This window comes from Halichoeres trimaculatus, unplaced genomic scaffold (genome assembly GCF_033239565.1).
Source record: "Halichoeres trimaculatus isolate MK-OKI-2021-1 unplaced genomic scaffold, fHalTri1.1 fHalTri1_scaffold_5, whole genome shotgun sequence".
NCBI lineage: Eukaryota > Metazoa > Chordata > Actinopteri > Labriformes > Labridae > Halichoeres > Halichoeres trimaculatus.
Genome location: NW_027437183.1, coordinates 38506445 through 38531447, shown reverse-complemented (window position 1 = coordinate 38531447; position 25003 = coordinate 38506445). Strand labels below are relative to the sequence as shown.

The following is a 25003-nucleotide window of genomic DNA, read 5'->3' as shown; positions in this document are numbered from 1 at the left end:
CATTCATTTTTTTTTTCAACAAGGCTGCAAGTACAGGTGTGAAACAAACATGTTGGGTGTGATGGGGTTGAATGAATGTGCACCTCTCATTCCAAATGAAACATTCAGGTGCTTGACTACAGATACTTTTTTCTCATCACATCAATCACACTTTTCCCACTTTGTGGCTCATGCCTACAACTTTATATTGGAAAACTCACTACCTATAAAAAAAAAATGAAATCTTGCTTATAATAATAAAAAATATACTTAACAAGGAACATAATTTCCTCTGTAACCAAGTCATCGAGAACTTTAAAATTTTAACGAGACTACGTTACCAGAATTGTTTTTAATGAACTCACATCTGGATGGCTGGTGTGGGACCAAGACAGTAAAATCTCACCCTTTCTCATCCTCACTCAGCTGACACTTTAAAGTTTGAGCCAACTACATTACACTGTAAACCAGGGGAAAAGTTATCAATCACCTTTGTTTTTTCACACTACATGGAAAACATTTTTATTAACTATTAACAGCATGACAGACAACACTGATGTTTAGCATTATATAATTTATTTTCAAAAACAGTTTCACATTTAAATGTCTGGTTTCTTGGTCAAATGTATTTTCAGATACTTCAATTGTGTCTATACATTTTACTTGTAATTTCTCTTTTAAATATGAAAAAGTTACTCAGCATCAAGATTATCAAAACGATTATTTTATTATGCAATTCATCCAATACTTATCAGAAATCCAGACGTTAGTTCTCTCATTGCTGTCAAACTTACATTAACATATCTTTATTTTTTTATCTTTAACTTTTTACATTTTAATGTCATGGACATAAATATTTTGACTACAGTTCATCTGAACGACTCTGGCCGATGACAAAACAAATACATGTGTTGCTGTGAATCCAAAAATCTTTTGCTGCTTCATCCACATCCACACCTCATTGCTGGTGAGGAGGTTGAGGATCACTGCAGCATCTTCCAACAGACAGTTCACCTCAGAGACACAAAGACTCATTTTAAGAACAAAATCATCTGAGCGTGTGCACCATCAGCTAAACTTTCTCTAAACACAGAGTTACATGACCACAATGTTGTAATAGGTTTCAGAGGGACAGAGAGAGAAAACATAAGACTGAAAGACACAAAGGGGGAGGAGGAGACATGGAAAATGACAACAATAACAATAATAACTATTTCTTTTTAAAGCTGTCCTGTCCTGGCAGTCAGGCATGCAGAATGGGGAGTCTGAGCCTTGTGGTGCCAGAACAGATTTGCTCTTACTTCATGTTCACAAACAAACAGTTTTCATCTGAACTGTTGAAAGTGAACTTATGAAGATTTAACACAACTGAACTCAAACATACACTTGCAGAAAATGACAGTTAATGTGCAGCAAGCAAAGACTAACAGCTACAAACACTAACAACTATAACATACATGATTAACTGAAATGCCTGCCTACATGATCAACAACATTTAAAAAAAAAAAACCACATTCCTCTTCCAGTAAGACACATGATTATTTTAGAAACAATCAAATCATAATTACTATTTACATCTTTAATTACCACAAAATTTACACGACAAATACCGACAATTCAAAACCTCACCATTAATAGATAAATAAATATATAAATATATAAATACAATACACAAATATAGAAAACATGCACAGTGGACCACTAAAATTCCTACATGGCGTTCACTATGTGAGTGGGCAGACTCCGGATAAAAAACACAAAACTCCAACCGTGGTGGAAGCAAAAATTTCACACCAAAAAACTACACACCAGTTTCCTCTTTAAACCCTACAGATTAACACAACTAACACCAATATTTGCACCATGGCAGAGCGATGTAGCTGTGTTTGACTCAGACAAAGAACTCACACTGCCACTGTGAATCCTTTGTGTGCCTCCTTTGCCAAACCAACCACACTAATCATCACCTAGACTTAACTCAGCACTAAAAAGCTCCTCTAACTCACCTACACTAACATCTACCTGCCCCTGATCATCTTTAACTCTAAAACTACACAGAATTCCTTCATGATCACTGAAGTACGTGGGCATCACTGCACATTCCACATCGTACTGTGCTGTTTTAACATAAACATGATCAATCAAAGTCCCCTTCTCTGTGGTTTCCTGTGTTACATGCTGCATGAATCCTTTTGTGCCCATGAATTTACAAATTGATAAGTTTTTCAAAATGTTTTCATTAAAATCTCCCATCACTACAATTGTGTTACTGATTGGATTTAACCAATCAAGTAACTTCCCCAGATTTTCCTTCAGTACTAAATTTGGATAACATGGTGGACAATAGATCACTGTCAAAACTATGTTAACTTTTGGAAACAGGCACACCAAACACTCCAGATTCAAATCGGGTACCTGCAGAACGTCACAGTCCAATTGGTCTTCACTATATAAACCAACTCCACCATGTTCAAGCTGCTGAAGCTCTAACAATTTGGCGTGACTGCTGCTGCTGCTGTAACACACACCACGAGGACGACTGTGGAAAGTGTAACCTTCAATTTGAACAGTGTCCAATGAGGACTGTGCAGTGAGCCACGTTTCTGTGACAGCAATACAGTTAGGCTGTATATGCTGCGTGCAAGACACCAGATCCACCAAGTGGCGGCTTAAACTTTGAACGTTCATCAGATACACAGAGAAGCTGGGTGCATCTGATGAAGGTTTCTGCTGTCCAATCAAAAATGGAGGCATGCCCTCCAAGGCCTCCCTGATGGTGGTCTTGCTGAAAATGGCCTTTTCATTAAAATCCCTGATGATCAGTCCCGACAAAGCCCTGACTCGACTAAGTGCTACATACGCCTGCCCGGGTGCAAACACCTTCTTAAAGCAGACCACGGCCTGGTCCACCGTCAAACCCTGAACTTTGTGTACCGTACACGCCCACGCTAACCTAAGAGGAAACTGAACACGCAAACCCCCCCACTTTGTAGCCTTCTCCTGCTCTGGATCAATAGCAGTAGAATCCCTGCATTCTACTGCTGCATGTGCACGCTGTTTCCTCCTCTGTGAGCCAATTCTAGGATCGTCAAATTTAACATAAACTGTTTGAGGAAACTTGTCACTCACATTCTTAAACTCAATGTGAGTGACGGTGCCACATGCTCCATTGACCAGACCATCCCCGACATCTACATTCTTACACAACATGACGCGCGCGTTCCTCGCTAAACACAGCCGCTCTTGCAAACACGTGTCTGATGCTGCTCTATGATGCCCGGCCATCTTTTCCAATTTACCTGTTTTGCTACTGTTTTGGTAGTCCTGAGCATCAATAGTGACATAATCAGGACACGAGGCAAAGAGCTGCTCCAGATTGTGCTCAGCCACTTGCATATTTGTCGGGAAAATATACAAGGCTGAGCTCTCCTCGCCGGTCTCGCGTGACTTTAAAATTTGGACGTCCGTTTCTAAAAGGGGCGTGTCCTTAGAACGCACTCTCAACCTGTTCAACAACTCAGCAAACACACAATCCTTCTGCCTAACTACCGCTGTGAGCTCCACTACACTAAAGTTACACCACAGATCCACCCCGATGGGACTGCTATACAGAGGCTTCCCTTTAACAGGAGGCAACTGATAGAAGTCACCAACGGCTATCACGCTCACACCGCCAAAAGGGGAAAAGTCGCCTGTCTGTCTAATCTGTCTCAACCTACCATGGACATAAGCCAGCAGAATGTGATCAACCATACTGATCTCGTCAATGATTAGAATTTGGAGGTGACCCAATTCAGCTCTGAGCGAGTTTAGTTTATCTTCACCTAAAGGGGTGTAAGGTAAACTAGCATGTGTTCCAATGCCGAATGTGTGATGAATTGTGGCTGCATTTAAATTGTATGCAGCGATGCCCGTAGGAGCAGTTAACAAAACTGTGACATCGTCTGGTTGATGACATAGTGCTGACAGAAGCCTCCCTGCCTCATACTGAATGGCCCTGATTAAATGACTCTTCCCCGTTCCTGCTCCACCTGTCACAAATACCTGCAGAGGCTCTGGGTTTTTGCCCATCACCTTCTGCAAACACCAATGTCTCACCCTGTAAAAAACAGCTAACTGTGTCTCATTCAGAGACCTAACCAAACACAAACCCTCACTACGAGACATGGTGTTTCTGTTCTTCTCTAACCTAACAACCTGTCTAGCAGCACCCATCAAATCTGGAATATTCTCTAAACCTTCAGCTAGCTGCTCTCCCTCTATCTCTTCTGCCTGCTGCTGCCTCCTCTCCTCTAAACACTCGATGCGTTCAGCTTCCTGCTCAGGACACAACTCACCCCACACATCCTCATCAACACCACCGAGCAGCTCAGCAATCTCCTGAGCTCGCTCCAAATCCGGACAATCAAACTCAAATTTGGCCCTATTCTCCTCGACCACAGCCTGAACCGAGTGCACGGAGCCGTCCCTAAACCTGACCTCCCCGACCTCATAGAACTGACTGAAGAACTCAAAGCCCTCAGGTTTGAGCTCAGAGTCAGTTCTATAAGGAAGGAACAACTGCAACAGACTCTGAAAATGAGCCTCCTCCTGCTTCTCTAAGTTAAAACGCATGTACCGAACCACAGCAAACTGAGATCGTGTTCTCCTCAGGATGAAGCCCAAATTGTTTTTCAGTTCAATCGCATTTTCTGATTTTTCATTCCTGGAGAGAACACGATACTCAGATGCAAACGTCGCCATACACATGTTGCTAAACACGTCGTCGTCGGGCCTGTTCTTAAACCTGTCCACTATGCTAGTCATCCACATGTCGTCCGAGCGAAGATCATGTGATGACGCCCTCTCCTGCAAAACACTGAGAGGTAAACTCATTTTGACTATGTTGCTCCCTGTCGGCACAAAGACAACCTTTCGGGAACATTCCCTCAGATGCATGGACGTTAGCCTATACACTGCCTCCTGGGCGCAGACGTCTCTGTGGTGTAAATATACACTCCCCAGCTTCTTCAAGCTTTCTCTGGCAGAGAGATTTCCTTCTTTGGAAGCTTCTTTTTGGGCATTGCTCAATAAAAGGCCAATTTCTCTCTCTGACTTCGTAATGTACGAAATGATGTAAATGACAACTGCGTAGGCGTCAGTGACAAAGCTAAGGTCCATGTTGGCGTTCCAGCACTTCAACAACTTCTTACTGTACTGGTTCACCCAAACACTGTTTACCTCTCTCCTATAGACTACCTTTGTCTTTTTCTCTAAACGTCGATACGCCTGCTCATAGATGTCCTGATTAATGCCCAAACTCGCAAACAACTCATCTACACTCGCAGGAGGCACCTCATTTTCAACAGCTTTCTTAACAGCTGTTAAAATTGCCTCCGCTGTTTCTTTGGGCATCTCGTCGTCGTTGTCGAAACACTTACAGATTGGCATGTTTTTTGAAGCAGCTCTCTCGTCTATGCCATATGCATCTTTCCCGCCACATTTGCATTCTTTCTTATGACAGATAAATGTCCGCTTCGTAGCTGGTTTTGGGAAATTGAAACGACATTTGCTCTTCTTTGACTTTCTACAAGTCTTAGCGTGTCGTTTGGAGTGTGTTTGAACCGATGTCACAATGTCCAATAATGTGTCATCATCAGAGGGCAACTCGCACGAGACGTATTTATCTATGAACGCAACTACCTCCTCATCTGTGTTCTTACCAATTTTGGGGGCGCCCTCGATCCAAAACAAACAGTGAACATGAGGAGAACCGCGCTGCTGAAACTCGACCCTATGAAAGTGATCGGCGATTTTGCCAATTGGTTCAGCGGGAGACATGAGAACTGCTTTCAAAAAACAATGCCATCTGTAATCGAACATCCTCGCAGCTGTCACCGGATTACGACGCAACAACTGACACCTGTCTGCCCACTCCAAATCCTCTACCGTCTGCGATCTGCCTTCCTGCCTCAGGATGCTGGTCAGCAGATTCTGCCAGCGCATATCAGCAGACGAAAATGAACAAAACCACGTCGGTATCCCTAACTGCCGAACACAAGCCATCACTTCCTTCTGAACAGTCTGCCAAAATGCCGGAGTCCCCCTAATTGGTCTCAGGAACTTAAACCCATCATCAAACTCTAACAACTGCTTTAAAGCCTCCTCATCCTTTAACATACCCTGAGTGATTCGCTGAGACCTCTGACCTACTTTACCCTTACGCAACGCCACAGAAACATTAGACACTACCTGATCTAACTCCGACATGTACTGCGCAAAAAATATGTACTCTACATTACGCGCAAAACGACCGTCCGCATGCATGATCCTATTGTTAAAATAACGCGTCAGTGACAGGTGAGCCGATCGAATGTCGTGAAAGGTCTTATTACCCCGAGGAAACAACACTGGAAAACATTTCGCCTCATTCGTTTGGTCAGAAAGCATCTTAACCGGACAATTTCCCTCTGCAGGCGCAATATTAACTATATCCTCAAAATACTGATCTAATGCTTCCTGACCAATATCAACAGGCATAAGACAAGTGTCCTGAAACATGCAGTGCTGCTGCCTGTCATGTAACATTTCATCTTGTATTATGTCTGAAGCTTCCTCTACATCTCCCTCAACAAACTCAGCCTGTGCTCTAACCTGATCAGCCCCTTGAGCACCAACTCCACCCTGCTCTAGAACAGCCTGCTCTGAAACAGCCTCTTCTTCACTAGACTCAGCTTCTTCCCTTTCTTGATCCTCTATCCTACAAAACTCATTAACCCAGTCCTCATTAAACTCTATATCTGCATAAAGGGCATTGGTCCTCTTTAAATAATCTAGCGCCTGTCTTACACGCAAAGTATCTACAAACTGATACTCGTAATACCCTTTGTATGTCAGTTTACGCTTTAACTTCACCTGTACCAAAGACCCCTCCATACTGGACCGGGGCAACACACGAGTCGACTGCACAATGTCAGCTGGAACACATGTCACAGGTCCATGTACTCCGTTCTGCCCCCCTTTCGGCAGTGCCAACATCTTCATAAACGGAATATGCAATGCTATCAAATGCTGCTCTAAGCTATTCAAACATCCCAGTTCAGGTGGAATGGGATCCAGCTCCAGGTTATTGATCCAGCATTCAGCTGGCATCTCACCATTACTAATCTTACCCTGACAGGAGTGACAAATCCACAGCTCACTTCTAGAAACTGCCAATTGGCACGGCACAACACACTCTTCACGACACTGATGCAGGAAACACTCACTAATACACTCCTCAGCAAGTTCAGCTGTTCTGCTGGTTCTGCTGTAAGCGTCCCTGTCACAACTAACGACCTGATTTCTAAACAACAACCTGTGACAAACACAGCAGACAAAATCAGGTCCATCTTTAACCTGCTCTAAAAACTGATTCATAACAAAACCAAAGTCTTTTGACTGCTCTACCCTATGTTTCCTGCTGGACCTAACACGACCAATAACCCGCCGCCTGTGCTCTAAACTACCGTACTGACGCTTACTAAATTTTCTACTCCTTGCTTTAACTTTCTCCCTAAGCTCTTCACTATCCCTGTATTTAGCCAGAATCCTGTCTATAACTTTCTCCCTATGCTCCTCACTATCCCTGTATTTAGCCATAATCCTGTCTATAACTTTCTCCCTATGCTCCTCACTACCTTGATATTGTGCCCTACCCTTGGATTTAACCTTCTCTCTGTGCTCAGGGTTCTCTTTATACTTCCCTACACTCATTCCTTTAACCTTCTCTCTGTGCTCAGGGTTCTCTTTATATTTCCCTACACTCATTCCTTTAACCTTCTCTCTGTGTGACGCATCTTCACTATACTTTTCAACACTCTTTGACTTTTTCTGTTCTCTAAAAATCACATTATCCTGATATTTCTTTCTAAACCTCATCTGACGTCTCTCACTGAGCAACTTATTTTCTTTCTTCTGACTCCACTCCCTACGGTTGATGTACTTCGATTTTGCAAACCACACACCTGGCTCTGCATCCTCGTCTTCAACATCTAAACCTAAATCTGAAAATTCCATGGCATCACTGCACCAAACTGCTGGTTCCTCCCTAACAACAACACCTTCCTGACATCTAGCCCTAAAGCTGTAACCTGAAACCTCACTGACTTTACAATAACCATAACAGCTCTGCAGTCCAGGCTCATAAACACAAACCACATTCTCAAAATGGTTCCCTGAGATATTCTCTAAATAAATGCAATCCGACGACAAACACCTACCGCTACAGCTGTACTTTAGCCAACGACCATCATAAAATGTACAAACACTAACACCTAACATATCTGCTGTAGCCTGAATTTCCACCTCTGAGGCCCAAGAATTAACACTTGCCATCCTGGACTGCTGAATGTACTCTGACACTGAAGAGTACTCACTCCTAATCAGAGTAGAATAATGACTACCGTTTCTCTGGAGATGTTTACAAACGGCAAGCCTAACCCTACGATGGTGCTTCTGAGAACCACTCACAGCCTGAGAGATGGCTCTGAAGAAGCAGTTACCATCCGCCACAATCCTCTCATTTCTACAAGGAACCCCTAACAAACCGACACGTGTGGACACCGGTCCACCGAGCTTCACAAACTCCAAGTTAAAGCGACTGCACACAGCCTTGCAGGCGTCTACGCTGAGAGGACAGAAAGTTAACTCTGCATTTCTGATGGTATCTACAAACTCTACATCTAAATTAGCCTCGCCAACATCAAAGCGCTTGGATTTCTTTGACACACGAGGGTCAGAAGAAATCCTACGCTTCTCTGCTGCTGACACACCGCTAACTTTGCTGGCTAAAGACACTCCTGACGACGCTGGACTGGCATCTACACTAACACAAACCTCAGGCTCGCAACTGCCTTCAGAAACCACATCACTTAACCCGCCCTCACTGACTACACTAGACTCTGGTGTTGGAGCAGTGTTCACCTCAGTGACCCGCCTCTCCACGGAAACACCAGACAGCACCGGACTGACATCTGCATAAGCACTAAGACCAAGCGGAGGGAAATCTTCATCGTATCTAAAACGAAAGCCGGATCGCCTTGATTTCTTCGACCAACAAGTGTCAGAAGAAATGCCCCACTTACTGCCATCAGTAATGCTCGGTCCTGCTGGTGAGCCGCCGCTCAACACACTGGCATAAGACCGCAGAGAAACGCCTGACAGTGCTGGACTAACATCTGAACTGACACAATGCTCAGACACAACACTACACTCTGGTGCTGGAGCAGCAGTCACCCCTGTGACCCTACCCTCCACAGAAACACCAGGCAGCACTGGACTTGCACCCACATGGACAGTGATGCCACACAGTTCAAAGAGCTTCTCCCTCGAACTGAGACTGTCAGCCAAGCGACAGATGTAGTGGTGCAGGTCATCCAGGCACGCAAAATGCAAAACCACGCTTGTACCGTTAAAGTGTAACAAGCCCTCGTTACCACGTGAGTGACTGTCCACCACAGAGAACTGTCCATCCTCACAGATGATGGCAGAAGTGTTGCCACACATGGTCAGAAGACATGTGCGGTACTGACCGAAGATCCTGTTCAGTGCGTCACGCAAACTGATGAACACACCGCTGTCGATGTGTTCACCCTCAGTCACGCCGACAACGCCAAACGCCGAGTCACCAAAAACAAAGCGAACCACCGCATCATCAATCATCAACCGCTGTGGCAAATCTGGGACAGAGAGCAGATTTGTCACGTGGTTGAAGATTCCTTGATCGCGCAAATTACTGTACAACTCATCGCCGCAAATCAACGCGCGATCAAGCTGACGTCTGTCCCAGGAAAAAACACTGCTCAGCGTGTGTTTGGCTAAGCTGACCAAAGCTATAGCCATACACTGCTGTCCTCCGTAAAAAAAGCGCTCGTCAGCCTGATGAAACGACCCGCGCACAACCCTGACTGGCCTCCCAGCTCTGCTAGCCTCTGCTGCTACATCACTACTGTCACACTCTAACCCAGCATCAGAAACACAAGCAGAAGAAAAAAAGTGGTCCTTAGCTTTGCTGATCTTCCGTGGCCTCTGGATTCCCTCGGCGACAGCAGGGCACGGCGCAGCCACCTCCTCCGCGACGACCTGCGGCACCTCGGACTCCAGCGATGTCTCCTCCACGACCACCTCCGGGACCACGGACTCCTGGGCTGCTGCCTCCACCTGACACAAATCAAAAATTCAGTTTAACTGCATGACAAACCAGGGGGAAAAATGCAGGTGTAAAAACAATAAGTCACATAATATGTTTAGACAAAAACGCACCTGGCGCTGGACTGGACTGGGGCCGGAGGCAGACACGGTCTCCTGGGCAGGTGAAGGTGTTGCCGCCACCTATAAAGAACAGGAAAACATGGAAAAAAAAAAAAAAAGATCAAGATGCAACTCTTATCAAAACATATATCACACCGCATTGGTCACTCTTCAAAACCAGCAAAAAATAAAATAAAAACACACCTGCCGCTTCCCTCCACTGCGCTTCCTGGCAACACCTCGTGGCCGACGCTTCGCACGCGAAGCCTAGAGGAAGAAAAACAAACCTTTTATAACAGCTGTTTACCACTTGTGTTATCAACTATTTGGTCATATGGCTTGTGTGCACTTTACCTGGCCAGCTGGTGGCTCAGCGATGCAGCCGGAGCCAGAAGAAGGACTGACCTTCTCCATAGCATCCAACATGTCACCGCTGAACCACACAGGGTTGGGCGGGATGACAGGCCGAACCACAGCAGGTGTTCCGGCCTTCAAAACAAAAAACAAACATTGTTTTAAAAAAAACTTCACATGCAGGCTTTGCACAAACCTCTACACACTCAATCAGAAAAACACTTTACCTTGTCCTCCTTTCCAACCACAGTCCACTCCCAGGGGTCGCTATGACGGGTCACGGGGAGGTGACCTGTCACAACTAGCCTGGGAGACACCGTGGCACGCGGCGATGTCCGGCGGGACACCGCGGGCGTGGGCGAGGGCGGACGCTGGGTCAGCTGCTGGACAGCAGCGTTCCACAGCAGATCCACCAGCACAGGGGTCCCATCGGTGTCGCTGAGGTGCACCTGAAAAACAGTCAGACACAGCAGACATTTCACCTTGTTAGTTGGATGTTTTCTTTAGCGTCACATAAAGTGTCTTGTAAAAATTAGGACAATACTTACGCCGTCGGGGCACCACAGCTCCAACCGATGGAGGGGGAGGTGCTCAGCCACAGACACGTAAGGGAAACCTGAAATAAGTGTCACAAACCACACACAAAAAAATACTTAAATACTTGAAGTAAACATTAACGCATGCATTTACATGTAAATGTTCATCCATGCATGCCGTCAGTTTTTAAGCACATATGAAATTCTCAAATCTCAGATTTTGCAGAAAAACTCAATTGAAACGTACCCATGCGTGCTGCGACTCGGTGGAATTCCTGACGCAGCGCCAACTGCAGGCCCGGGTGGATGTTCAGGCGTGGAGGGAAGTCCAGCACGAACACCTTACAGAAAAAAAACCTTTGTCAGCAGATCACATTCATGTCTCTAAAATAAGTGCATGACAATACAAAGGCTGCTCACAGCAGCTTTGCTGACACAAAACCAAATGGTGAGCAACAAAAACTTGTAACAAACACACACCTTGGGCCAGCGGCTGGCGATGGAGGTCAGGAGAGCACCGAAGTCCAACGCTGCCTCGCCAACCGTCCGGCTGGCCGTGAGGTTGTTGCTCGGGGCGAGCACGCAGACGGCGTCGGGGGTCCACGGGACGTCTGCGTGCAGGGCCTCTGTCCTCAGCTCGGCTGCCGATGCACCTGGAACAGACAGAAAAGCAAAGGACAGAGAACCTACCGGCATGGGCACGAAGCCGTCCACCATGGCCCGGAGGTGGGAGTCTCCAACGACGAACACCAGCTGCAACAACACACACGTTGTTTTACAACAGAGAAACCTACCAACAGACACCTTACTCGCTGCAATTTTTCAATAAATAAAACAAAAATCGTACCTTCTGGTCCGGACGACGCGCTGGAGTGACCAACTTGCAGCTCCGGTGGGTCAGTGCAGAGGTTGGCCATCTCCGCGTTCGGTGGCGGTACCCGGTACCGCGCCCTGTGTAATGGACATTGAAGTTTGTCAGAACATTATTAAGGGACATTACATCCAAACCATATCAGTGAACATTCTGAAATGAAAGTTTGACACATACGAGCAACGAACTCGGGGACAGGCTCGAGGGCAGTCCAGGGGTGGTCCTCTGCCCTCTTCCTCTTCATGGCCAGCGCCCTCCGATGGCCTTTCGCTCTAGGCATCTGAACAGGAAGATAAAATATTTTTTTTGAGTCCACGCTCAGACAAAACACGACAGTCAATTTGTGCCAATCATACTCACAAGGCTTCACAAAGCAACGCTTCACCTAACATTACAATGTAGAAATGTTTTAACTCACCTTGGCTGAGGGCAAGTGTGTGTGTGTCTGTGTGTGTGAGTGTGTGTCTGTGTGTGCTTGAGTGGATGTGTATAAAATCAATTAAAGTGCGTGCAGATTACCAGTTACTCTCGGTGTGTCTATTTAAATAGATGTGTAAGTATAAAGGTGTGTTCTGGATCAGAAGATCACAGAAATGCAGCACAGTCGCAGTTGTCAAAGCACAGGGGAGCACAGGGGAGCACAAGATCACACAGCCAAGGAATCTGTAGATCAAAAATATTTAAGACTAATTAAAATCGTGGGAGAAGAAAAGACAAAAACAGCATGAGGTCTTCATGCCCTTGAAAGTTCCCAATTCCACAACACTTTTGAGGCAGACACAATAACAGACACAATATAGCCTGCGTATCCTTCTGCCTGCAGCACAGGGCTCGAAGTATTGTTTATCTTTCAAAATACAGAAATGATTATTTATATTAAAAAAAAATCAAATATATTATCGCTGTGTATATTATATTATATTTAAATATCCTGTGTTCACTTTTTAAATACAGGTTAACAGGACTACAAAATTAGGAATATTAATTTCCCTAACATGTCTCAGACCTTTGACATTAATCAAGAAAAGTTATATCACATCCAATCTAATTTACACATTTAGATCATGCCAGGAATGCCACAAAGCACAACTTTAGATGACCCAGTCAATCACTTTGATCACTCACACATCATGGATCTTTAATGCCCACAAAATGTCAGTAAGCTCTGGCCTGCTAACCAGAACTGTCACTCAAGTGATAAATAGCATAAACTAAGATGAACAACATTGGAAGACAAACCTCACACAGAATAAGTATTTTCGCTCAGCATGACCCACAAAAAGGAGCAAAAAGCTACAGCTAAAGTGGCTAACAAGTAACTTTCACAGAAAAAAAGGCCAACACAGCATAGCTATACCTTTAACCTAAAAGCACATATCCAACTAAGTAATAATCTTCAAAATGTACCAAAAAAGCACAGGAGAGCATGAGATCACACAGCTGAGAATTTTGCTAATCAATACCATTTAAGAGTAAGCAAGATTTAGTGATGCACGATTTGGGGAAAAGGTGCGATTTGCGATTAGGTGGACAATATTGCGATTGCGATTGTGCTTGCGATTTAATAAAAAAAGTTGTGTCATGATGATTCTACAGACTTGCTTGGTTATCACGGAGAAAAATCTGAATTGCATGTGCTGACATTGCGATTGCGATAACCTCTTTTGCGATTACGTAATTGCATGTGCTGACATTGCGATTGCGATAATCGTGCAGCCCTAGCAAGATTATTGTGGGAGAACAAAAAGCCACAAAAATGCCAATCTAATCTACACATTTACATCACGCCAGGAATGCCACATCTTTAAAAGACCCAAACAATGACATTCATCACTCACACATTATGTATCTTTAACCCTCACAAAATGCAAGTAAGCTCTGGCCTGATAACCAGGACAAATACACACAACAGCTTAAACTCAGATGAACAGGCTTCATAATGTGGCTTACAAGTAGCTAACACAGGGAAAAAGGCTGACATTGTATAGCTTTATCTACAAACTTAAATGCACATATCACACTTAGTAATAATCTTCATAATGTATTTAAAATGCACCAAAAAAGCACAGGAGAGCATGAGATCACACAGCTGAGAATTTTGCTAATCAATACCATTTAAGAGTAACAGGATTATTGTGGGAGAATAACAAGCCACAAAAAAGGCCAATCTAATCTACACATTTAGATCACGCCAGGAATCCCTCAAAACGCAACTTTTAAAGTCCCAAACAAGCACTTCAATCACCCACACATTATGGATTTTTAACTCTCACAAAATGCCAGTAAGATCTGGCCTGCTAACCAAGACAAATAAACAACTGATTAATAGCTTAAACTAATACAGGGCTTGAAGCAGGAAAAAATCCTGTGCCTGAAAGCAGGGGGGGGGGGGGGGGGGGGGGGGGGGTTTACTGCGTTTAATATTGTTTTTATTATTATTATTATTAATAATAATAATAATAATAATAATAATAATAATAATAATAATAATAATAAAAACAACATTTAACACAGTAACACTAATTTTTTGTTCACACAAACGGTCAGTCAGCGATACAGCATAAGTACCTGTGGCCATCGCTTCTGGTAGGGTCCACAATTTTGTTGTTGGATAATTATGTTTGATATGATCAAGGCGGATGATGAAATGCTAAAGTTTACCTGAAATAGATTTAAAACCTTTTTAAATATAAATGACCGCTGTGCACACTCAAATAAAGACTACCTAAATCAGGTATTCAGCTCTGAAATGGTTGTGCTCCTTAAATATGAAAATATGCAGACTATTGAAACAAAGTAATTAAAGGAGGAGCATAATATTGCATTCAATGAAAGTTGTGAAGGTTGAAGATTAATTGAAAAAATAAAAACTAAACTGAAAATGCTTTCTAGAAACACTGTCTACTTTAATATTTATTTACAACAGCAATTTTTCACTAATAAACTAGTACCATACTTTCTGGACTACAAGTCACTTCGTAGTACTATCATACATTTTTTGAGGTCGTATCAGTCAAAAAAATGCGTCATGAAGACGAAAATAACGTAGGCCTACATAAGTCACACTGGACCATAAGTTTCATTTATTTAGAATGATTTGGTTTGTTTACAGTATTTCCAGAGTGAACATTTTACATATAACTTTTAAAATGTTTGTTTATTAGGAGGTTTAAATACTGTTCCTACGGCTTCTCATATCAATGATCAGTTTCTCTTCTCTACGTGTCCTCCTGTCTTCTCCTCCTCCCCTGCTCAAGGTGAGTGTTGCTGGTGAGAACGGTGCACTGTGAGCTTAAATGAGCTCCATCTTATAAATGTCCTCACTTTTAACAAGTTACGGAATATTTGGCGCTAGATTGTGACTTAAATCCCGGAATCCGTTTACCATAGAGAGCAAATAAGACGCGAGTGAAGTTTTAAAACACGTTATCATGCGCTAAACACCGGGAGCTGTCACAGTGTCCGAGACGAAGGCTGAAGACCAGCGCGTCTGGGGCGCCTGTCAGTAGAAGACTTTGCGAAGGGACCAATGAGCAAACACTGTGTGCAGGCAGTGCTCGTGGGAGTTGTGGTGTCGTAGTCTCATACTGCAATGGGTTTAGTATTTCAGATGCCGTTTCAGAAAACTACAATTAAATAATTCAACCCGCCGAAGTCGCTAGTAGGAGTGACGGTTTTACTGAAATTCGCATGGATGAAAAATACATCCATGCGCGCCCGATTGCGTGATTACAGACTCGCTGGCGGCGCAGTTTTCGAGCGGGTATCCCGATTACGTGGTAAACTTGCTCTCTGAAGCCTTAAAACGCTTCTTTGTTGTCCAAAAACATCTCTCAATATCACTGCTTCATTATAAGGGGTTGCTACGCTGCTTCTGCTCTCCGCCTCCGTCATTAATTACTCTCTTCACGAAGCACATTTATCTGACAAATTAGACGGACAGTGCCATATTGGACGATCGTTCTGCCAGTCACACTCATCATAGACCAATACGCATCAAGCCACGGTATGACGTAGCGGATTTGGGCCGCTGCTGCTTGTTTGTGAAAGAGAGGCGGGAGCTGCTCTCTGCAGCTCCCGCCTCTCTTTCCTGACTGGTTCAGTCGGAACTCGATCGAGTGAAATCAACGGAGGGCAGCCAGACCGACCTGCAGGATTTCACAATCTGGCAGGTTTGTCTACGCCGGATTTCCGGCACTATGCCTGAGGTCTTCAAGCCCTGCTAATATTAAAACCTCACACATACCAATTTGTATTTTCTCTTAGCATTATCCAAAAAAGAGCAAAAAGCTACAGCTAACGTTGCTAACATTTAGCTTTCACAGGAAAAAAAGGCAGACACAGCATAGCTATATCTAAAACCTTGAATCACATATCACACTAAGTAATAATCTTTAAAATGTAATAAAAGTGCAGAAAAAACACAGGAGAGAAAAAGATCACACAGCTAAGGATTTTGCTTATCTATACTGTTTAAGAGTAAGCAAGACTATAGTAGGAGAATTAAAAGCCATAAAAAATGCCAATCTAATCCACACATTTAGATCATGCCAGGAATGCCACAAAACACAACCTTAAAAGGTCCCAAACAAGCACTTCAATCACTCACACATTATGGATTTTTAACCCTCACAAAATGCCAGTTAGCTCAGGCCTGCTAACCAGGACAGATACACAACTGATTAACAGCTTAAACTAACATGAACAACATTAGAAGACAAACCTCACACACTCTCACACAATAAGTCTTTTCTCTCAGCATGATTCAATTAAAAAAGAGAAAAAACATAATGTGTTACAAGCAGCTAACACAGGGAAAAAAGGCTGAGACAGCATAGCCCTATCTCAAACCTTAAAGAACAATTCACACCAAGTAAAAATCTTCAAAATGTATTTAAAATGCACCAAAAAGAGCACAGGAGAGTACAGTAGAGCACACAGCTAAGGAATTTGCAAATCAATACTTTTAAAGAGTAAGCAAGAAAATTTTAGGAGAATAAAAGCCACCAAAAATGCTTGCACATGTAATCTACACATTTAGGTCATGCGAGGAATGCCACAAAGCACACCTTTAAAAGGTTCAAAACAAGCACTTCAATCACTCACACATTTTCGTTTTTAACCCTCACAAAATGCCAGTTAGCTCAGGCCTGCTAACCTGTACAGATAAACAACTGATCAACAGCTCAAACTAAGACTGAACATAGGCAGACAAACCTTACACACTCTTACACAACAGTAAGTCTTTTCTCTCAGCAGGACCCAGAAAAGGAGCAAAAAGCTACAGCTAAAGTGGCTAACAAGTAGCTTTAACAGAAACAAAGGCTGACACAGCGTAGCTATACCTTTAACCTAAAAGCACTTATCAAACCAAGTAATAATCTTCAAAATGTATTCAAAATGCATCAAAAAAAAAACCTCACTAAAGGCCAGTCAGATCTGGCCTGCTAACCAGGACAGATACACAACTCATTAACAGCTGAAACTAAGATTAAAACATTGCAAGACAAACCTCACGGAATAAGTATATTCTCTTAGAATGACCCCAAAAAAAGGAGCACAAAGCTTCAGCTAATGTGGCTGACAAGTACCTAACACAGGGAAAAAAAGCAGACACCGCATAGCTAGATCTAAAACCTTAAAGCACATATCACACCAAGTAATAATCTTCAACATGTATATAAAATGCACCACAAAAGCACAGGAGAGCATAAGATCACACAGCCAAGAAATTTGTTAATCAATACTATTAAATAGTAATCAAAATTAATGTGGGAGAAAAAAAACCGCCAAAAATGCATGCCAATCTATTCTACACCATATAGATCATGCCAGGAATACACTAAAACACAACTTTTAAGGTCCCAAACAATCTCTTTAATCACATCATGGATCTTACATGAACCCTCACAAAATGCCAGTGCGCTCTGGCCTGCTAACCAGGACAGATACACAACTGGTTAACAGCTCAATCTAAGATTAAAACATTAAAACAGGCAGACAAACCTCACACACACTCTCACACAACAATTAGTACTTTCTCTCAGCATGACCCAAAATAAAAGAGCTTAAAGCTACATAATGTGGCTAACAAGAAGCTAACACAGGGAAAATGGTTAAAAGCATACCTATATCTAAAACCTTTAAGTTAATAACACACCAAGTAATAATCTTCAAAATGTTTTCTAAAACCCCCATTAAAAAGCACAGGAGAGCATAAGATCACACAGCTAAGAACTTAGCTTATCAATACTATTCAGGGCTAGTCAAAATCATTGTAGGAGAGGAAAAAAGCCACCAAAAATTCATGCCAATCTAATCTACACATTTACATCATGCCAGTAATGCCACAAAACACAACTTTTAAAGACCAAAAACATCACTTTCATCACTCACACATTATGGATCTAAGATGAACAACATTGGAGGACAAACCTCGCACACACTCTCACACAACAATAAGTACTTTCTCTCAGCATGACCCAAAAAAGGAGCAAAAAAAGGAAAAAGACTGACACAGCATAGCTATACCTAAAACTTTGAAGCACATATCAAACCAAGTTATAATCTTCAAAATGTATTCAAAATGCCCCAATAAAAAGCACAGGAGAGTACAGTACAGTACACCACTAAGGAATCGTCAAATCAATACTATTTAAGAGTAATCAAGATTATTTTAGAAAAAAAAAGCCACAAAAACCCATGCAAATGTAATCTACACATTAAAAGCATGCCAGGAATGCCACAAAACACAACTTTAAAAGTCCCAAACAATCACTTTAACCACTCACACTTTATGGATCTATAACCCTCACAAAATGCCAGTAATCTCTGGCCTGCTAACCAGGACAGATACACAACTGATCAACAACATGAACTTAGATAAACAACAACATAGGCAGACAAACCTCTCACACACACTTGCACAATAAGTCTTTTCTCTCAGCATGACTCAAAAAGGAGCAAAAAGCTACAGCTAAAGTGGCTAACAAGTAGCTTTCACAGAAAAAGAAGGCTGACGCAGCATAGCTATATCTAAAACCTTAAAGCACATATCACACCAAGTAATAATCTTCAAAATGTATTCAAGATGCACCAAAAAAACGCAGGAGAGTTCAGTAGAGCGTACAGCTAAGGAATCTTCAAACAATACCATTAAAGAGTAATCAAGATTATTGTAAGAGAATGATAAGCGATCAAAAATGCATATTTAATCGACACATTAAGCTCATGCCAGGAATGTCACAAAACACAACTTTAAAAGTCCTAAACAAACACTTTAATCACTCACACATTATGGATCTATAACTTCAACAAAATGCCAGTTAGCTCTGGCTTGCTAACCAGGACATATACACAACTGATCAACAGCTCAAGTTAAGATTTAAAACAAAGGCAGACAAACCTCACAGACACAATCACACAATAAGTCTTTTCTCTCAGCATGACTTTAAAAAACAGCAAAAAGCTCCAGCTAATGTGGCTAACAGGAAGGTAACACAGGGAAAAAGGCGCACACATAGCTTTGTCTAAAACCTAAAAGCACATATCACACTTGGTAATAATCTTCAAAATGTTTTTTTTAAAATGCACCAATGAAAAGCACAGGAGAGCATAAGATCACACAGCCAAAAAATTTGCAAATCAATACCATTTAAGAGTAATAAAGATTATGGTAGAAGAAAAAAAGCCATCAAAAATGCAGGCACATGTAATCAATATGTATCTTTTATCGGTCCTACCCAAAAAAAGAGCAAAAATCTAAAGGTAACATGGCTAACAAGTAGCTTTCACAGGAAAAAAAAGGCTGACACAGCGCAGCTACATCTAAAACCTCAAAGCACATATCACACCAAGTAATTATATTCAAAATGCACCAAAAAAAGCACAGGACAGTATAAAATCACACAGCAAAGAAATTTTCAAATCAATACTATTTCAGAGTAATCAAGATTATTATGATAAAGAGCCACAAAAAATGCATGCAAATTTCATGTACACATTAAGATCATGCCAGGAATGCCACAAAGCACAACTTAAGAAGACCCAAACAATCAATTTAATCACACACACATTATGGATCTTTAACCCTCACAAAATGCCAGTAAGCCCTGGCCTGCTAACCAGGACAGATACACAACTGATCAACAGCTTAAGATAAGATTTAAAACAAAGGCAGACAAACCTCACACACACAATAAGTCTTTTCTCTCAGCATGACCCAAACAAGGAGCAAAAAGCTACAGCTAATGTGGCTGACAAGTACCTAACACAAGGAAAAAAGGCTGTCATGGAATAGCTTTATCTAAAACCTTAAAGCACATATCACACCAAGTAATAACCCTCAACATATATTTAAAATGCACCAAAAAGCACAGGAGAGTACTGAAGAGCACACAGCTAGGAAATCTTCAAATCAATTCCATTTAAGAGTAAGTAAGATTATAGTGGGAAAAAAAGCCATCAAAATTGCATGCAAATCTAATCTACACATTAAAAGTATGCCAGGAATGCCACAAAACACAACTTTAAAAGTCCCAAACAATCACTTTAATCACTCACACATTATGGATCTTTAACTTCAACAAAATGCCAGTAAGCTCTGGCCTGCTAACCAGGACAGATACACAACTGATCAACAACTTGAACTTGGAAAAAAAACATTGGAAGACAAACCTCATACACACTCTCACACAATAAGTCTATTCTCCGGGCATGACCCAAAAAAGGAGCAAAAAGCTACAGCTAACATGGCTAACAAGTAGCTGTCACAGAAAAAAAGGCTGACGCAGCATAGCTATATCTAAAATCTTAAAGCACATATCACACCAAGTAATAATCTTCAAAATGAATTCAAGATGCACCAAAAAAGCTCAGGAGAGTAAAGTAGAGAACACAGGTAGGGAGCCTTCAAATCAATACTATTTCAGAGTAATCAAGAAAATTTGAGGAGAATAAAAGCCATCAAAAATGCATGCAAATGTAATCTACAGATTTAGATCATGCCAGGAATGCCACAAAACACAACTTTAAAAGTCCCAAACAATCACTTGTATCACTCACACATTATGGATCTTTAACCCTCACGAAATGCCAGTTAGCTCTGGCCTGCTAACAAGGACAGATACACAACTGATCAACAGCTCAAGCTAAGATTTAAAACAAAGGCAGAAAAACCTCACAAATACACTCACACAATAAGTCTTTTCTCTCAGCATGGCCCAAACAAGGAGAAAAAAGCTACAGCTAACATGGCTAACAAGTAGCTTTCACAGAAAAAAAAGGCTGACACAGCGCAGCTATATCTAAAACCTTAAAGCACATATCACACCAAGTAATAATCTTCAAAATGTATTCAAAATGCCCCAATAAAAACCACAGGAGAGCATAAGATCACACAGCTAAGGAATCTTCAAATCAATACTATTTAAGAGTAATCAAGATTATTGTGGGAGGAAAAAAAAGCCACAAAAACAGCATGCTGTCATTTTCTAAACACAAATGCTGAATGTTGAATTTCAGAGCCCATAACCTCGAACTCTAAGGGCAACAGTCCTATTAATGACCTCTGTTCACTGAATAAAAATGTGAAAAAGCAGGACAAAGAAGACAATACTTCCACATTTAAAAATTTTAAGTTTGAACGTAAACAAACAGAGCCCTAGCCTGCCCTCTGAGAGTTCCACTTCTATTTGGAACCTCTGTCAAGAGTTCCAGAAGCCTAAGCTCAAATCCTTATGACATATCTATTTCACAAATTTGAAAGTAAACAGGCACAACAAAGAAGAAGGTTTCCATGGTGACAAATCATTGAATATTCATTTATTAGTTTATTACTACTATCATTAATAATTTATATTAATATCAACTTGTTATTTCATATTTCAATATCCTGTGTTCACTCTTTAAAAACATTTTCCTACTGTTAAACAAGACTACAACACTACAGGAATATTAAAGCCACAAAAACAGCATGCTGTCATCATTTTCTAAACACAAATGCTGAATGTTGAAATTCAGAGCCCATATCCTCTTACCCTAAGAGCAACAGTCCTATTTATGACCTCTGTTAACTGAATAAGGACACTGCATAACCTTATCTACAACCTTTAAGCACATATCACACCAAGTAATAATCTTCAAAATGTTTTCAAAATGCACCAAAAATGTTTCATAGTGTCTAAAATACATATATTTAATTTATTTAGAAGCCAATCATTGTACTTGGAGGTAACAAGCATTTCTCTCAGTATTACAGAAAAGCAACACACCAACCAACCAAGTAAAACTCATAAAAATCTTGTTAAATTCACCAAAAAAGTACCAAAGTATCTTAAATATATATCTTAATTGTGTTAAGGGCAGACTTTTTAGCATTTCTTTCAATATTACACAAAACCAAGCACTGAGCAGGCCGAGGCTGGCACACCATGGTGGCTAACTAGTAGCTATGACACAGCATTATTAAAGCTAAACCCACAAAGCAAATATCACACCAAGCAATACTCTCCAAAATGCACCAAAAATGTTTCATAGCATCTAAAATTCATATATTTGATTAGTTTAGAAGCCAATTATTGTACTTGGGTTTAGGAATATCAAGCATTTCTCTTAATATAACAGAGCAGGCTAACGTGGCTAACACAAAGCAATTATTGAACAAAGGCCGAGCTTACATTAGCATATGTATGCACACAACTTTTGCCAACCGAGTAAAAGCCATCAAAATGTATTCAAAACGTACCAAAAATGTACAATTCTTTCATCAATATATATATTTTATTTGTTTAAAGGGTAACCACTGCACCATGATCAAAGTTCATCGAGCATTTGTGTTAACATGACACAAAAGACAGCACAGAGTAGCTAGCGTGCTAACACAAAGGCTGAATGTAGATCAAAGGCTGAGATTTCCATAACATTAGCATACGTTTAGCGTCGGAGCACCAACCACAAATGCTGACTGAAAGTCATCAAAATGTTCTTCAAATTCACCACAAATGTAACATAATATTTTACATATATAAAACTTATTTCATTTACGACAATTATCGTCTTTGGAGCAAAGACTACCGAGCATTTCTCTCAACAGGACACAAAACCACACACGGAGCAGGCCTCGCTAGCGGGCTAACACGCACAAAGGCTGAGATTTCCATAACATTAGCATACGTTTAGCGTCGGAGCACCACCCACAAATGCTGACTAAAAGTCATCAAAATGTTCTTCAAATTCACCACAAATGTAACATAATATCTTACATATATAAAACTTATTTCATTTAGGACAATTATCGTCTTTGGAGTAAAGACTGCAGAGCATTTCTCTCAACAGGACACAAAACCACACACGGAGCAGGCCTCGCTAGCGGGCTAACAGAACAATGGCTGAGATTTCCATAACATTAGCATACGTCTAGCATTGAAGCACCACCCACAAATGCTGATAAAAAGTCATCAAATGTACTCAAAATGCGCCAAAAATGTATCACTCCATCTTAATTATGTATATCTTATTTGATAGAAAGGCTAACATCGTTTCACTATCAAAGTAGTTCAGAAAACACACCTCACAGAAGCTTCTAGAAAGTTTTAAATCTCACCGCAGAGCAGCAAAATCTCACTTATACGTGACATCGTTCTTTCATTTCACCTTAAATCACGTTAAACATTGCTCAGGTTCAACACAACATATGCTTACATCAAATTAAGAGACAACGAAATGGGTCTTACCTCCAGAGTCTGTGAGAAGAACGAGATGAGGCCAGATCGATCATTTTATACCCCGCTGGTACCTCACGTCACTCTGACGTACATCCCCCTTCGGCAGAAGACGCAGCAGAGAATGCTACCATTAGCTGTGCATTCTAATCACATTGACATTGAATGATACCACACAAAACGTAATTGAACATAACCGAATCGTTTAATCATGCATTTAACGCAACTGTAGTGTTTTTAACGTCTTTGGAGTCAGCTATAACGAATAACAAAGCACCACATGTACAGTATTTGTCCAAGAGTCACCAGTTATACGGTCGCGATTAACTCCAAAATACTGGGTTGCTCGGTAGCCGTTAAAACTTGATCAACGTTGCCTCTGTTGTGAAGTACAATCTCTGGTAACTCACCACGAAACAACCGTACATTTTGATGCTGCTACCAGGTTGAATTTATTGTTTAAAAATGCCAACTCGTCTCAATGATTGCAGATAAATGCAGCAAAATACGTGCGCATCTTTATGATATGTAGACTGATAATCTCCCTTTAAATGCAGAAGCTTGTATAGGCTTGCATTACACCACAATTATATTTCCCACCCCTTTTCTACAATAAATTGCTTGTAGCTAAGTGAGCAACAGACGTTTAGCTACGTTTAGCTTCTGTTAGCTACACGGTCCAACTCGCCTTCACGTTCAAAAATACTGCTGATAACTAAGATGACAGGTAGTAAAATTAACAGTACTGAAGCCTAGAAACTTTAATTTTCCGTACCTGTTCAATCCACAGACGGAATCCGTTGTTTGAGAGCTCCCAAAGTTAGCACTCTCTCCTGGCTTCTCCCCTGTTTCAATCAGTCTAATCCACTTAATGTCGTCTTGTGGGATCTCCGGGGATACGGTGAATCCTCTCCCTCCTCCCATGTGCTGGAGCAAAGCAGCTGTGTACAATAAGTTGACCGACCGACAGAGAAACAGACTCATATCGTCCTCTGCATCCGCACGTGTTTTGGTGAGATCAGCTGTCCTCTCAGACCGTATACTGTTGACAGTTCGCGTGATGAATGCTGGGACGTATGACGTCATCACCCGCAGCTCCATTGATCCCCGCGGATGTTTTACAAACCGCGTACGACAGTAGTAGTGCCTGCTATTTTGCCCCAAATTCAGTATTTGTTAGGCAGAATGGTAAAAAGTTGTAAAATCTGCTGTATACATCCCAGGATGTCCCACTGATACTAGAGAACGTTTCTATCTGTGTCTGCATCTGTCA

At 41.6% G+C, this 25003-nt stretch overlaps 1 protein-coding gene across 1 annotated transcript; it reads right to left on the bottom strand.

Moving 5' to 3' along the window:
• On the bottom strand, positions 1 to 24721 carry LOC141790369 (uncharacterized). Its single transcript, XM_074670195.1, has 12 exons — positions 24506 to 24721; positions 23743 to 23830; positions 12188 to 12673; positions 11987 to 12090; positions 11620 to 11892; positions 11387 to 11480; positions 11152 to 11219; positions 10831 to 11052; positions 10604 to 10738; positions 10454 to 10516; positions 10262 to 10330; positions 1 to 10159 (listed from the first exon to the last, which is right to left on the bottom strand). The coding sequence occupies exons 3-12, from the start codon at positions 12288 to 12290 to the stop codon at positions 1937 to 1939; spliced, it is 9354 nt and encodes a 3117-aa protein (XP_074526296.1). The 5' UTR covers positions 12291 to 12673; positions 23743 to 23830; positions 24506 to 24721; the 3' UTR covers positions 1 to 1936.
• Between the last annotated feature and the right edge of the window lie 282 nt (positions 24722 to 25003).

Coding starts and splice junctions, on each gene's coding strand:
- LOC141790369 (XM_074670195.1), bottom strand. CDS start 12,290: ATGCCTAGAGCGAAAGGCCATCGGAGGGCGCTGGCCATGAAGAGGAAG. Junction 12,091..12,187: donor TGTCCCCGAGTTCGTTGCTC/GTATGTGTCAAA, acceptor TCCATTACACAG/GGCGCGGTACCGGGTACCGC. Junction 11,481..11,619: donor TCGCCAGCCGCTGGCCCAAG/GTGTGTGTTTGT, acceptor TTTTTCTGTAAG/GTGTTCGTGCTGGACTTCCC.